Source organism: Loxodonta africana, chromosome 20 (genome assembly GCF_030014295.1).
Source record: "Loxodonta africana isolate mLoxAfr1 chromosome 20, mLoxAfr1.hap2, whole genome shotgun sequence".
NCBI lineage: Eukaryota > Metazoa > Chordata > Mammalia > Proboscidea > Elephantidae > Loxodonta > Loxodonta africana.
Genome location: NC_087361.1, coordinates 2,862,177 through 2,877,385, shown reverse-complemented (window position 1 = coordinate 2,877,385; position 15,209 = coordinate 2,862,177). Strand labels below are relative to the sequence as shown.

The window sequence follows — 15,209 nt, the reverse complement described above, 5'->3', positions numbered from 1 at the left end:
CAGAAGATTCCCTGATTCTTTGTTTTGAGAGCTTGTTGAAGTGATCATGGTCTGGTTCTTTATGTGATTTGATATTGACTGTTGTCTCTGAGCCATCTATAAGTTATTGTATTAATTTATTTTATGTCTGCTTATTATATCCTAGCTTCTTGCTTTGTTTTGTTTTGATATGCCCAAATAGGCTGCTTGAGTGAGCTAGCCTGATTATTTTTGCCTTTGATGCTCTAATGTCTTGTCACCAGAGGGTTAGAGCTGTTATCAGGTACACGACCCTAGGAGTCCATTCACTTTTCTTGTACAGATTCAGCTCAGGTGTTCAGGTATGTGGTCATCAAGTATGTGGTGCACGCTCTGTCCTACAGTATTAAAGTGGTAGGGTTGATTGTGTAGGCACAGGTATCTGGTTGCAGCAGGGAGTCACGCTCTGAACAAGGCAGGGGGCTGACAACCATCCCCTGAGTGTCTGTGAGGAAAGCATGCCCCCATTCCCTGGAGCACACAGGTGGGTGGGTTCTGCAGCCAGACCATGGGCACCTCCTGCTTTTGGTTGTAAGGACTGGGAGGTATCACTTACCCTTGGACCCTTGTCATGGATAGCTTGGTGATGTAGGTGGAGCCACCAGTCCTTAGGCCCCTGATGTGGGTAGGTGAGGACCCTAACAGGCAAAGCAGTGTCAAACATCAAAAACTCATCTCTCCACTGCACAGCTGAAACAGTTGCAGTCTGCCAACGGGAGCCTATTCACCTAAAATGGGTCCACCCAGGTCAATGCAGGGGTGAAAGGTATTCAAGTCCTGGGCCATTTGTGCCTGGAGAGGAGCTGCTTCTGTCCTGAGCTCCCCATCTTAGTGGAGCTGGGAGATTATCTTTTCTACCAATTGTTAATTTATCCCTTTTCCAAGGCTGGGAGAATGGCTCAGAGTGTACACCAGGACCTATCTCAGGCCCAGGGAAATTGACAGCCATTTAAGTCAGCTTGGGGGCTGAGGGTGTGGTAAAATAAATGTACAGTGGTTAGGAACCTGAACTTGGGATTCCCATCAGTTTTAACTTTGAATCCCAGCTCTATCACTTAAAACTTCTATCATTTTGGAGAAATTACTTAACTTCTCTACCTTTCAGTATCATCATCTATAAAAAGAGATTAATAATATTGCTTAGGAATCCCTGAGTGGTAGAAATGATTAACACACTTGACTGCTAAGAGAAATGTTGGAGGTTTGAGTCCACCTGGAGGTGCCTCAGAAGACAAGCTTATCTATCGAAAAATCAGACATTAAAAACCCTTTGGAGCATAGTTCTACTCTGACACACTTGGGTGCCGTGAATTGGAATCAAGTCAACGGCAACTGGTTAATAGTACTTAATCTCAAAAGATTACTGTGAGGATTAAATGACATAAAATTAATGACAATGACAAAAACCAACATTGCTAGGCAGTATCCTATGCACGTTGTAAATTTTTTACTTATTAATTTCATTCTCACAAAACTACATAATGTAGCCACAAGTAAAAACTTCATTTTACAAATGAGGAAGCTGATGCTTAGAGAGTTAAGTAATATGCCCACTTCAAAAAACTCTCAGATATAGGAAATTGGATTCTAACATCAAAAACACAGAGTAATTTTTAGCTATTATTATTATCATCCAAAATGTTGTCACATATTGTCATCAGTTTCTCAATTATGCCTTCTACATATGTCAGGAATGTTTCTCTAAAATCACACTGTTATGCCCTAATTCAGACATTACAATTTCTCACCTGGGTCCTGGATGACAGTGGCAGTCCCCATGCCCTAATTCACCATTTCTCACCTGGATCCTGGATTACAGTGGTAGTCCTCATGCTCTAATTCACAATTCCTCACCTGGATACTTGAGTACAGTAATAGTCTCCATGCCCTAATTTACAAATTCTCACCTGGGTCCTTGAGTACAGTGGTACTCCCCATGCCCTAATTTACAATCCCTCAACTGGATCCTGGAGTACAGTGGTAGTCCCTATGCCCTAATTCACAAGTCCTCACCTGGATTCTGGAGTACAGTGGTAGTCCCCATGCCCTAATTCACAATCCTTCACCTGGGTCCCAGAGTACAGCGGTAGTCCCCATGCCCTGATTCACAATTCCTCACCTGGGTCCTCGAGTACAGTGGCAGTCCCCGTGCCCTAATTCACAATTCCTCACCTGGATCCTGGAATACAGTGTAGTCCCCACACCCTAATTTACAATTTCTCACCTGGGTTCTAGTGTACACTGGTAGTCCCCATGCCCTAATTCACAAGTCCTCACCTGGGTCCTGGAGTACAGTGGTAGTCCCCATGCCCTAATTCACAATCCCTCACCTGGATCCCAGAGTACAGTGGTGGTCTTCCAGGAGGTCTCATCCCTCTCTTTGCTCAAGCCCTTTTCCAAATCCCCCTTCACTGAGCTGCCACACCAAACTTAGTACAAATCACATCTGACCATGTCAGGCCTTCCTTGAACCACCCCAGGCCCAAGGTTGGGGAAGGACTCCTCTAGCACCGTGTAAATAGTTCTCTAGCATTTTAGACACTACAGTGTACTTTGTTTATTTGCTTATCCATGTTCTCCTCTGGACTGCAGATTCCTCAAGGATAGTAGGAATTGTATTTTAATTCTTTAACCCTTTGCATAGTTGCTAGAAGATGTATCAGTGTTCAATGATTCAAAGAACACTTTCAATGCCTCCCCACTGCTTGTGAAAGTAAAAACTTCTTACCCTCACATTCAAGGCCCTCTAACATGTTTACCCGACCTATATTTTTGTCTTTCATTATTTATTATTAATTCATTCGGTAGTCAACTACTAATTTCCTACCATGTGTTAAACATGTAGCAGGTATTAAATATAGAAAGACATCAGTTTTCTATTACTTCACCATAAAAAATTTAGCTATAGTAACTCACATCCATCTTGATGCCTCAGCTTTCCATCCAGAACACTCTCTATGCTACATCTCTGCCTATTAAAATTCCATCTAAAATACCATTATAAAAGCTAACTCTGCCTTGAAGGCTTGCTTCAACGTCTTCCTTTTCTCTGAACCCTAAAGAACTTTTTGCCTCTTTTACATCATTTACCCCATTTTTCCTTCCATTTCAGTTATTTCTGTGCTTATCTTTACCTGTCCCCTAGACTGTAACCACTTTGAAACCAAGAACCATGTCTTACTCATCGTTATACCCGCACCGCCTAGCTGTACTTAACACAATGACGTGTTAAGTTACATATTTAGGAACTCATTAAATGTTTACTAGTTAGAATGGAATCAATCACTAACCACACTGGATGATAAATGGTATGGCCATGACTTGTCTTCTTTGATACCCAAGAGAATCTAAAGATTTTTCCACATCCTGGGTATTTTGATATTCAAATTCATTCCAAAACAATGACAAATTTCTATTACCTAAAAAAAACAAACAAAAAGCAGATAAGGAATAATGAAAGAAAATAAGATCAACAAAATCAAGATGATTAGCTAAAGAAAGTTTGAATATGAATGCATGTATAAGAAATATGATCTCAACTACATAAAAATCAATAAAAAATAAAAATCAACACATATACAGAAATAAAAAAAATAAAGTCCTGATTATCACTGAGTAGTGAGATTATGAAATTATGTTCTGCTTTATACTTTTTTGTATTTTCCAAATTATATACAATAAGTACACAAAATCTTTCTAATAAAATTAAACACAATATCAGCTACTTAAAAAAATAGCCTTTGCATTGTTGCAATAAAATATGTTGACATTTAAAAATATTGTTCCTAAATATTCCTAAGAGGGACTGTACTGATTAAGCTTGCAGGCCACCCTTAAAATTATTGATGCAAATTTTTTTTTCTTTTTATGCTATTATTGTGCTTTAAGTGAAAGTTGACAAATAAAGTCGACCTCTCATACAAAACCTTATATACACCTTGCTATATACTCCTAATTGTTCTCCCCCTAATGAGACAGCACACTCCTTCCCTCCATCTTCTTTCCTCATGACCATTCAGGCAGCTTCTGGCCCCCTCTGCCCTCTCACCTCTCCTCCAGACAGGAGATGCCAATAGAGTCTCATGTGTTTACTTGATACAAATAATTTTGAAAAAAAAAGAGAAGTTTTTTTTTTTTAACCTTTATTTTTGTCTCTGGTTCCTCTTCTTCCAGTCTTTAATGTCTATGCCTACCCTGCCCTATATTTTGTACTCCCTCCAAGCCTACAAAGAGCAGTTATCATGGGAGACCATTAGGGAGACTGTGTTCTTACCTTTTGATCTAGCAACTGCACACTAGGAATTTTCCCTACAGGCATATAAAATTATGGCCATAAATATTACAGCAGTGTTTGAATAGGGAAAAAAAATTAGCAACAACCTAAAAGCCCATGAATAGGGAACTGATAAATTCCAAACAATGGAACAATAAAGGAGTGAGGTAGAGCTAAACATACTGTTGTGTCAAAATCTCTAAGATACATTTTTAATTTAAAAACAAAAATTAAACAGTACCCCTAGCATAGTGAATTTTGTAACTTATAAAAGCATAAACACATAAAATTGGGGTGGACATACTTTTCCTTGAAATGATACAAATAAAAAAGATTTAATAGTAGATACTTCTGGAGAAAGGAACAGGTGCTAGGAGGACGGCAAAGGAAGATACTTGTACTTTAAATCTTTCTGAACACTGAATATTTTTACATGTACATAGATAATAAAAAAATGAAATTCATGTTCTTATCGTTTGGTTCAATATGGTAGCCACTAGTCATATGTGATGCTTGAAATGTGGAAAATTTCATAACATTTCCACCAATATACAAAGTTCAACAAGTGTTTCTAGAATATAAACCTTTATATAAATAAAATATATAAAATAGGGCCAGCTTTACAACAACCTACACATATAACTGTGTAATCCACACAAACCACAAATAAATAGGCCTCAGATTTTACTATCCTGTGATAAAATTTAGGTTCAGCACATTATGTGTTTTTAAGACCAGCAGGGGAGGAACTCGGCCTTCAGACAGGACTTTGCCTCTGCCTGAAGCTGCCCTAATGAATTTCTGTATCTCTTCCTCTTGTCGCTTCACCAAATCCCTAGCTGCTCTCATCCCAAATTTTCCTTCTGCTTTCTGGGCTTTCAACTCAGACTTCAGTTTTCAGCTCTTTGCTGGGCATCTGGCCTTGGTTCATTCCAAAACCAAAACCAAACCCACTGCCCTTGAGTCTTTCAACTCATAGAGACCATACAGGACCAAGCAAAACTGCCCCATAGAGTTTCCGAGGAGCACCTGGTGGATTCCAACCGCGGACCTTTTGGTTAGCAGCCAAGCTCTTATTCACTGTGCCACCAGGGGTCCTGGTCCATGCCAGCCTTCACTTTTTCTCTGCAAACAGATCCTGATGTACGCTCTGGTATCTGAACAGGGCTCATGAGGCTTGCGTCTCTCATTTCTACATTAACTGCTCTGTCCATCATAGGTCAAGGCAGGGAGTGCTGTAGATAAAAATTACGTAGATTCTAGTGGTGGCTCTGCCACACATTAGTTGTATAATCCTGGGGAAACCACTTACTTTTCTTATTATAAATTGAGTGATTAAATAACTTTCCTTCCAGGGTTTCATAAAGATTAAATGTGAAGGTACATTAAAAACTAGACAGCCGTGCAGAAATTAAGTTGCTGCTGTACTGTATTTGTCCTCTCTCTGAATGTTATTTCCCCCCAAGAAGCCTTCTCCTTTCAAAGGAGGAACTGTGTTTATAACTGTATGTCCTCAACAAACAACTCAGCATCCTGCACCCAAAAGGGTCTCAAAAGAGGATGCTACTGCTACTCCTTACAAAACACCTCACTAGTGTTTTGTTTAGGGTAAACTGAAGGTAAAATAATGGCTGTCCCTGAAAGCATTAATGAAAACACAGTTAATGCAATACAGCTAACTTATAAGATGGATATCAGCCATGATCCCCAACACAAACATTTTAATAGTAACACAAACCCTAGGTTGTTATAAACAAACACACACTTCTCAAGGGTACAGTGGTCCTCTCCCTCCCTGATGTGTGATCCCAACACTCCTACAACACATGCACATCACATTTTAGTTCATCTTATACCTATTTCTGCCTTTGAATAGTGAATTCCTTGAAGACAGTGACAATTATCTTGTCCCAGTAGCTGACACACAGTACTCAACGTTTACTTATGGAACTAAGTAAAACTGAAGAACTCCTGGGGATTTAAGGCAGAAATAGAGAAAATTTACTAGTCCAAACATCTAAATACCAGGCCTGATAGAAGGCATTTTAATATACAAGGCAAATATCAAGGCAAAGAAATCAACCAGGATTTTTCATTTTGGGTGTCAGAAATGGCTTTTCCTAATTTCATCTAGCATCTCAACTACTTTCCTTCAGATAGAAGCTTGCTCCAACATACAACCTGCATTTGTGCCTGTGGTGTTATTAAAAAACAACAACAACAAGTTCCCATGGAGTGGATCCTAAAGAACAGGTAGAAACTTCAGCAAGCTGGTAAGAGGGATGGTATGGGCAGGGAGCTGACAGTGGGAAGAAGGCATTACAGTGGTGTCTATTTCTTTCAGGTGTTTCTCACTCTATAGAGATTTATACAGCTGCCCTGAAAGGTTTCTTTCCTCACCCCCTAAAATCCATTTATCCCAGAATGATAATAATAATTGACATTGGGAAGGTAGGGCCAAGATGGAGGAGTAGTCAAACACTTTCTGTGGTCTCTCTTACAACAAAGACCTGAAAGAACAAGTGAATCGATTATGTATGACTATCTAGGAGCCCTGACCATCAAAGACAAAGTTGAGGAGTTGGACTGAGTTGCAGGGAGAGGGAGAAACAGTTCAGAAGCCGCGAGGATTTGCCAGACCTGACATGGTTGGCACCCTGCAGGATCAGCTGGCTTGCACAGGCTGAGGCAAGCAGTAGCACTTGGGACACATTTTCCACACTGGGAGAAACTGAGTAGTAGAGTGTCTGCTCAAGCCTCCAGAACCAGGGACAAACAGTGCTCAATTGGTGAAAAACAAGTACAAGCATCTAATCTACTGTGTGGGTCAAAGAAACCCTTCCCCCTTTGGGAAGTACCTCTCTCCTATTTACTTGCCCCCTCCCCAATCTGATCTGGGTTTTGTGCGGCTTCAGTGATTGCTCCATTCCCTGGGCCAGAAGTAGGACCTGTCGAGCATCCCAAGCCATTCTCCTGGCTTTGAGAAGGGAACAAATTAGAAAACAGAAAAAAATAATCTGCCAGCTCTCCTAAGCCAGGAACTCAGGGGAGGCACAGCCCCTTTGCCTAGGCACAGGCATAAGGGGTCCATGGACTCTGAATGCCTTTCACTCCTGCACAGACCTGTGTAGGCCCATTTCAACAGTGTAGGCCCTCGTTTGCACAGTACAACAGGGTACATACCTTAAGTCTATTTTCAAGTGCAACAGCTTTAAGGCACAGTGGCAGGCTCGTGACTTTTGACACCATCCTGCCTGTTAAAAAGGGTCCTCACCTACCCACATCAGGGGCCTAAGGACTGGTGGCTCCACCCACTCCACCTAGCAACCTGCGACAGGAGTCCAAAAATAAGTGGTACCTCACAGTCCTTACAGCCAGCAGCATCGGGTACCCATATTCTCGCTGCAAAATCCACTTACCTATGCAATGTAGGGAATAGAGACATGCTTTCTACCCAGACAGTCGGGGGAGCCATTAGCCCCCTGACTTGCTCAGCACATGACCCCCTACTGCAGCCGGATACCTATGCCTACTCCAATCACCCTGCCCATCTAGGACTGCAGGTGAGAGCCTGTACTACACACCTGGTGACCAACAACCTGGACACCTGAGCTGAATCCACACAAGAAAAGTAAATGGACTCCTCAGCTCACATACTGAGTAACAGCTCTAACGACCTGGTGACAGGACATGAGGGCTTCAAAGACGCCCACAATCAAAGTAACTCACACGACCAGCCTATTTGGGCATATCAAAATGAAACAAAACAAGAAGCTAGGATACAGAAAGCAAACATAAACTAATTAAATATAATAACTTATTGATGGCTCAGAGACACAGTTAATATCAAATCACATAAAGAGGTAAACTATGATGGCTCCACCAAGCGACCAAAAAAAAGAACCATAAAATCTCCCTGAGAAAGAGAAGATCCTGTAATTTATGGAGGTAGAATCCAAAAGATTAATATCAAGAGCTCTTCAAAAGATCAAGAAGGAGATCAGGCAAAATGCAGACCAAGCCAAGGAACACACAGAAAAAGCAACAGAGGAACTTAGGAAGGTTATACAAGAGCATAATGACAAATTTAACAGGCTGCAAGAATCCACAGAAAGACAGCAAACAGAAAGCCAAAAGATTAACAATAAAATTTCAGAATTAGACAACTCAGTAGAAAGTCAGAGGAGCAGAATTCGGGCAATGGATGTAGAACCAGTGAGATTAAAGATAAAGCACTTGACACCAACTTATCTGAGGAAAAATCAGATAAAAGAATTCTTAAAAAATGAAGAAACCCTAAGAATTATGCAGGACTCTATCAAGAGGAATAACCTATGAGCAACTGAAGTATCAGAACAGGGGGGATAACAGAAAATAGAGAGAGAATTGTTGAAGATTTTCTGGCAGAAAACTTCCCTGATATCAGGAGAGACGAGAAGACATCTATCCAAGAAGCTCATCAAAACTCACACAGGATAGATCTCAAAAGAAGTTACCATGACGTATTACAATCAAACTTACCAAAACCAAAGATAAAGAGAGAATTTTAAGAGTGGCCGGGAATAAACAAAAACGCGTCTACAAAGGAGAACCAAAAAGACTAAGCTCTGGCTACTCAGCAGAAAGCACGCAGGCAAGAAGGAAGGGCATAACATATATAAAGCCTTGAAGGAAAACAACTGCCAGCCTAGAATTATGTTTCCAGAAAAACTGTCTCTCAGATATGATGGTGGAATTAGCGCATTTCCAGATAAACACAAATTTAAGGAATTTGCAAAAACGAAACCAAAACTACAAGAAATACTAACAGGAGTCCTCAAGTTAGAAAATCAATAACATCAGATAACAACCCAAGACTAGGACACAGGACAGAACAACCAGATATCAACCCAGTTAGGGAAATAACAAAAATAAATCAAAGCTAAAACACTGGAAATAGCGAAACACAGATGTCAATATGTAAAAGATGACATTAAATCAAAAAAGAGGGACTAAATAATATAGTCACAGAACTTTCATATGGAGAAGAAATCAAGGTGACACCAAGAAATAAAAGATTGGGTTAAACTTAGAAAAACAGAGGTAAATATTAAGGTAACCACAAAGGAAACTAACAAACCTACACATCAAAATAAAAAACAAGAAAACATAAAGACTCAGCAAATACAAAAGCAACAACAATGAAAAAGATGAAAAGAAAATACATTTGAAAAAAAGCACTCAGCACAGAAAATTAAATGGAACAAACCGTCAGTAACACACACACACACAAAATATATCAAAATCACAGCACTAAACTCAGACCTATCAATAATTATGTTGAATGTAAATGGACTAAATGCATCAATAAAGAGACAGGGTGTCAGAATGGATTAAAAAAGATCCATCTATATGCTACCTACAAGAGACACAACTTAAACTCAAAGACACAAACAAACTAAAACTCAAAGGCTGGAAAAAAAATATACCAAGCAAACAATAATCAAAAAAGAATAGGGGTAGCAATATTAATCTCTTATAAAATAAAAGTTAAAGCAAAATCCACCACAAAGGATGAGGAAGGACACTGTATAATTATAAAAACTCAATACACCAGGAGGACATAACCATAATAAATTTTTACGCACCCAATGACAGGGCTCCAAAATACATAAAACAAGTTCTAACAATACTGAAAAGAGAAATACACAGCTCCACGATAATAGTATGAGATTTCCACACATCACTTCTGGTGAAGGACAGAACATCTAGAAAGAAGCTCAATAAAGACACGGAAGACCTAAATGCCACAGTAAACCAATTTGATCTCAAGGACATATAGAGAACACTATCCAACAGCAGCCAAGTATACTTTCTTTTCCAACACACATGGAACATTCTTGAAGAATAGACCACGTATCAGGCCACAAAGCAAGCCTTAACAGAATCCAAAATATCAAAATATTACAAAGCATCTTTACTGACCATAAAGCCATAAAAGTAGAAATAATAAGAGAATGAACAAGGAAAAAAAATCAAATACATGGAAACCAAACAACACCTTGCTCAAAAACTAGTGGCCTATAGAAGAAATTAAGTATGGAATAAAGAAATTCACTAAATCAAATGAGAATGAAAACACATCCTATCAGAACCTTTGAGACAAAGCAAAAGCAGTGCTCAGGGGTCAATTTATACCAATAAATGCACACATCCAAAAAGAAGAAAGGGCCAAAATCAAAACATTAAACCTACAACTTCAACAAATAGAAAGAGAGCAGCAAAAGAAACCCTCAGGCACCAGAAGAATAGAAATAATAAAAATTAGAGCAGAATTAAATGGAGAATACAAAAAACAACTGAGTTAACAAGACCAAAAGCTGGTTCTTTGAGAACCTCAACAAAATTGATAGAGCACTGGACAAATTGATAATACGAAAACAGGAAAGGAAGCAAAAAAACTGAATAAGAAATGAGATGGGCAATATCACAACAGGCCCAAATGAAATTAAAAGAATCATAACATAATACTATGAAAAACTGTACTCCAACAAATTTGAAAACCGAGAGGAAATGGCCAAATTTCTAGAAACACACTACCTACCTAAACTAACACAGACAGATGCAGAACAATAAACCTATAATGAAAGAAGAGAATGAAGAAGTAATTAAACAAACAAACAGAAAACCCAATTAAAAAAAAAAAAAAAGCCCTAGCCCTGACAGCTTCACAGGAGAATTCTACCAAATTTTCAGAGAAGAGTTAACACCACTACTATTAAAGACATTTCATAGCATATCCCCAAACTAATTCTATGAAGCCAGCATAACCCTGATATCAAAACCAGGTAAAGATACCACAGAAAAAGAAAATTACAGACCAATATCCCTCATGAACATAAACACAAAAATTCTCAACAAAATTCTAGCCAATAGAATTCAACAACATATGAAAAAAAATAATTCGCCATGACCAAGTGGGATTCATACCAGGTATGCAGTGGTAGTTCAACATTTGAAAAGCAATCAATGTGATCCATCACATAAATAAAACAAAAGACAAGAACCACATGATCTTATCTATTGATGCAGAAAAGCCATCTGACAAAGTCCAACACCCACTCATGATAAAAACTCTCAGAAAAATAGGAATCAAAGGAAAATTCTTCACCATAATATAGGGCACTCAGACAGTCAACAGCCAACATCATCCCAAATGGAGAGAGTCTGAAAGCATTATCCTTGAACCAAAAGCCCAGTGCTGTTGAGTCGATTCCAACTCATAGCAACCCTATAGGACAGAGTAGAACTGCCCCATAGAGTTTCCAAGGAGCGCCTGGTGGATTTGAACTGCTGACCCTTTGGTTAGCAGCCGTAGCACTTAACCACTATACCACCAGGGTTTCCCATTATCCTTGAGGATGCCCTTTATCACCACTCTTATTCAACACTGTGCTGGAGGTCTGAGCCAGAGCAATTAGGCAAGAAAAGTAAATAAAGTGCATCCAAATTGGTAAGGAAGAAGTAAAAGTATCCCTATTTGCAGATTATATGATTTTATACACAGAAAACCCCAAAGAATCCACAAGAAAACTACTGGAATTAATAGAAGATTTCAGCAAAATATCAGGATACAAGATAAACATACAAAAATCAGTTCCTCTACAACAAGAAAGAGAACTTCGAAGAGGAAATCGCCAAAGCAATACCATTTACAATAGCCCCCCAAATGGTAAAACACTTAGGACTAAATCCAACCAGAGACATGAAAGTCATATATAGAGAAAACTACAAAAGGTTACTGCAAGAAACCAGAACAGACCTACCTAAGTGGAAAAACATACCTTGCTCATGGATAGGAAGACGCAACACTGTGAAAGTATGAAGTCTATCCAAAGCGATCTACAGATACAATGGAATCCTGATCCAAATTCCAATGATTTTTAATGAGATGGAGAAAAAAATCAACTATTTCATATGGAAAGGGAAGAGGCCTCAGATAAGTCAAGCATTACTGTAGAACAAGAGCAAAGTGGGAGGCCTCACACTGCCTGATTTTAGAACCTATTATATCACCACAGTAGTCAAAACAGCCTGGTACTGGTACAACAATAGATACACAGACCAAAAAACAGAATTCAGAATCCAGACATAAATTCATCCATCTATGAGTAGCTGATATTTGACAAAGGCCCCAAATCCATTAAATTAGGAAAAAACAGTCTATTTAACAAATGGTGCTGGCATAACTGGATTAAATTAGGAAAAGACAGTCTATTTAACAAATGGTGCTGGCATAACTGGATATCCATCTGCAAAAAAAAAAAAAAAATGAACAGAATACAAACCATAACTAACAATGCACAAACACCAGAAGAGAAACTAGAAAACTGGGAGCTCCTAAAAATCAAACACAACCACTTTGAAAATCAGTCTGGCACTTCCTTAAAATGCTGGGGAAGCTCTGGTGGTGTGGTGGTTAAGTGCTACGGCTGCTAACCAAAAGGTCAGCATTTAAATCCACCAGGCGCTCCTTGGAAACTCTATGGGGCAGTTCTACTCTGTCCTATAGGGTTGCTATGAGTTGGAATCAACTTGATGGCACTGGGTTTGGTTTGGTTTTTTGGTAAAATGCTAGAAGTAGCAGTACCATACGATCCAGCAATCCCAGTCCTTGAAATAGACCTTAAAGAAATGAGAGCCATCACACGAATAGATATATCCACACCCATGTTCATTGCAGCACTGTTCACAATAGCAAAAAGATGAAAACAACCTATGTGCCCCTCAATGGATGAATAGATAAACAAATTATGGTATATTCACACAATGGAATACTGAAAGAAAAAAACAAAACCCATTGCCATACAGTCGATTCCAACTCATATAGACCCTGTAGAACAGAGCAGAACTGCCCCACAGGGTTTCCAAGGAGCACCTGGTGGATTTGAACTGCTGACCTTTTGGTTAGCAGCTGTAGCACTTAACCACTATGCCACCAGGGTTTCCATAAGAGCTCAAGAAAAGGTTTAAACAGAGAAGAAAACATTCTTTGATGCTTAGGAGAGGGAGGGAGAGAAGAATTCACCAACTATAGTGGTGAATTTTAGGCTAATTGGTTTATTTTAGGCTAAGTGGTTTATTTTAGGCTGAGAAGGACAACACACAATACAGGGGAAGTCAGTATAACTGCACTAAACCAAAAGCTAAGATGTTTCCTGAACTCATCCAAACACTTCAAGGGACAGAGTAGCAGGGGCGGGGGTCTGGGGACCATGGTTTCCGGAGACATCTAGGTCAGTTGGCACAACAAAGTTTATTAAGAAAATGTTCTGCATCCCACTTTAGGGAGTAGCATCTGGGGTCTTAAAAGCTATCGAGTGGCCATCTAAGATGCATCAATTAGTCCCAACACACCTGAAGCAAAGGAAAATGAAGAACACCAAAGACACGAGGAAAATGTTAGCCCAAGAGACAAAAGGGGTCACATAAACCACAGACTTCATCAGTCTGAGACCAGAAGAACTAGATGGTGCCCAGCTACCACCAATGACTGACCTAACAGGGAATACAACAGAAAGTCCCTGATGGAGCAGCAGAAAAATTCACATAAAAAGACCAGGTTTAATGGTCTGAGACTGGAGAGACCCTGTAAGACGTGGCCCCTGGACTTACTGTTACCCCAGAACTGAAACCTTTCCCAAAGCCAACTCTTCAGAAAAAGAATAGACTGGACTATAAGACATAAAGTGATAACTCAAGAAAAGTGTGCTTCTTTGTTCAAGTAGATGCAGGAGACTAAATGGGCAGCTCCTTTCCGGAGGTGGGATGAGAAGGCAAAAAGGGACAGGAGCTGGTTGAATGGACACAGGAAATTCGGAGTAGAAAGGGGGGGTGTGCTGTCACTTTATGATGAGAGCAACTAGGGTCACAGAGCAATGTGTGTTGTGTATAAAGTTTTGTATGAGAAACTAACTTGAGCTGTAAACTTCCACTTACAGCACAATTAAAAATAAATAACAATCAGCATTGGGAGGTGTATATCTACTGACATTTCCCAAACTGCAGGGAACTAGAGGCTGAGAGCTTGTACTTAAAAAACCCTTGTCTCTCCTAGTCAGCAAACAATAAGATTAATAACAATGATAATCGTTTTAGGTTCAGCTTCACTAGTGGAATGGACATTTTTTAAATATGGCTTTAATAACTGATGTTTGTGTTAGCGTGTCTTTAATAAGGTTTTAAAATTGCCCTGTACACAGAGGTGAATTAAGAGACAAGAGTAAAATTCCAAAACTTCAAAAACAAACTGATTTTTAAAAACACATCTTAAATATTTCCACCCACCTATGAAAAGAGCCATAAAGATAACCAAAAAATTATTAACTCCAAAATTAAATTGTTATTTAAATATCCTAAAAATATTCCAATTTAAAAATTCAGCTTAACACTGTTAAGAGAAAATGGTTATAAGCACGCAGCTAATATTTAAAATTATTAAAAAAATACGTATTTTAAAAACTTTTATTTGAAGGATCAACAACTTGTTAAATTAAATGGATATTCTGGGGTTAATGAATACAGAATTAAAGTCCTAATTTCTAGAACAAATGTCTCTGAGAAAAAAAAATGATAGGTTAATTTATATCCAGCTATGTACAGAATATTTTATTCAGAAGATTCCGAACGCTTAAATTAGTCTGATTAATTTTTTAGGAGCCTCTCACAGCTAGAAACATATAACGGAAAATGCTGCAATAAATTAGTAAAAACTTGTCAAAAACCAGTAACTAAAAGATCAGTTCACACAGTGAGATTTTGTGTCTTACATACTTTGGCCATGTTATCGGGAGGGACCAGCCCCTGGAGAAGGACATCACGCTCGGTAAAGTGGAGGATCAGTGAGAAAGAGGAAGACCCTCAATGAGATTGACTGACA

At 39.0% G+C, this 15,209-nt stretch overlaps 1 protein-coding gene across 1 annotated transcript in view; it reads right to left on the bottom strand.

Annotated features, from left to right (window-relative positions):
• Positions 1–15,209, bottom strand: part of MORC1 (MORC family CW-type zinc finger 1) — a 243,862-nt gene that overhangs the window by 131,872 nt on the left and 96,781 nt on the right. Inside the window, exon 14 of the mRNA XM_064273472.1 lies at positions 3,309–3,437. Within this exon, the coding sequence (XP_064129542.1) occupies positions 3,309–3,437 (129 nt within the window). The remainder of the gene's footprint in view (positions 1–3,308; positions 3,438–15,209) is intronic.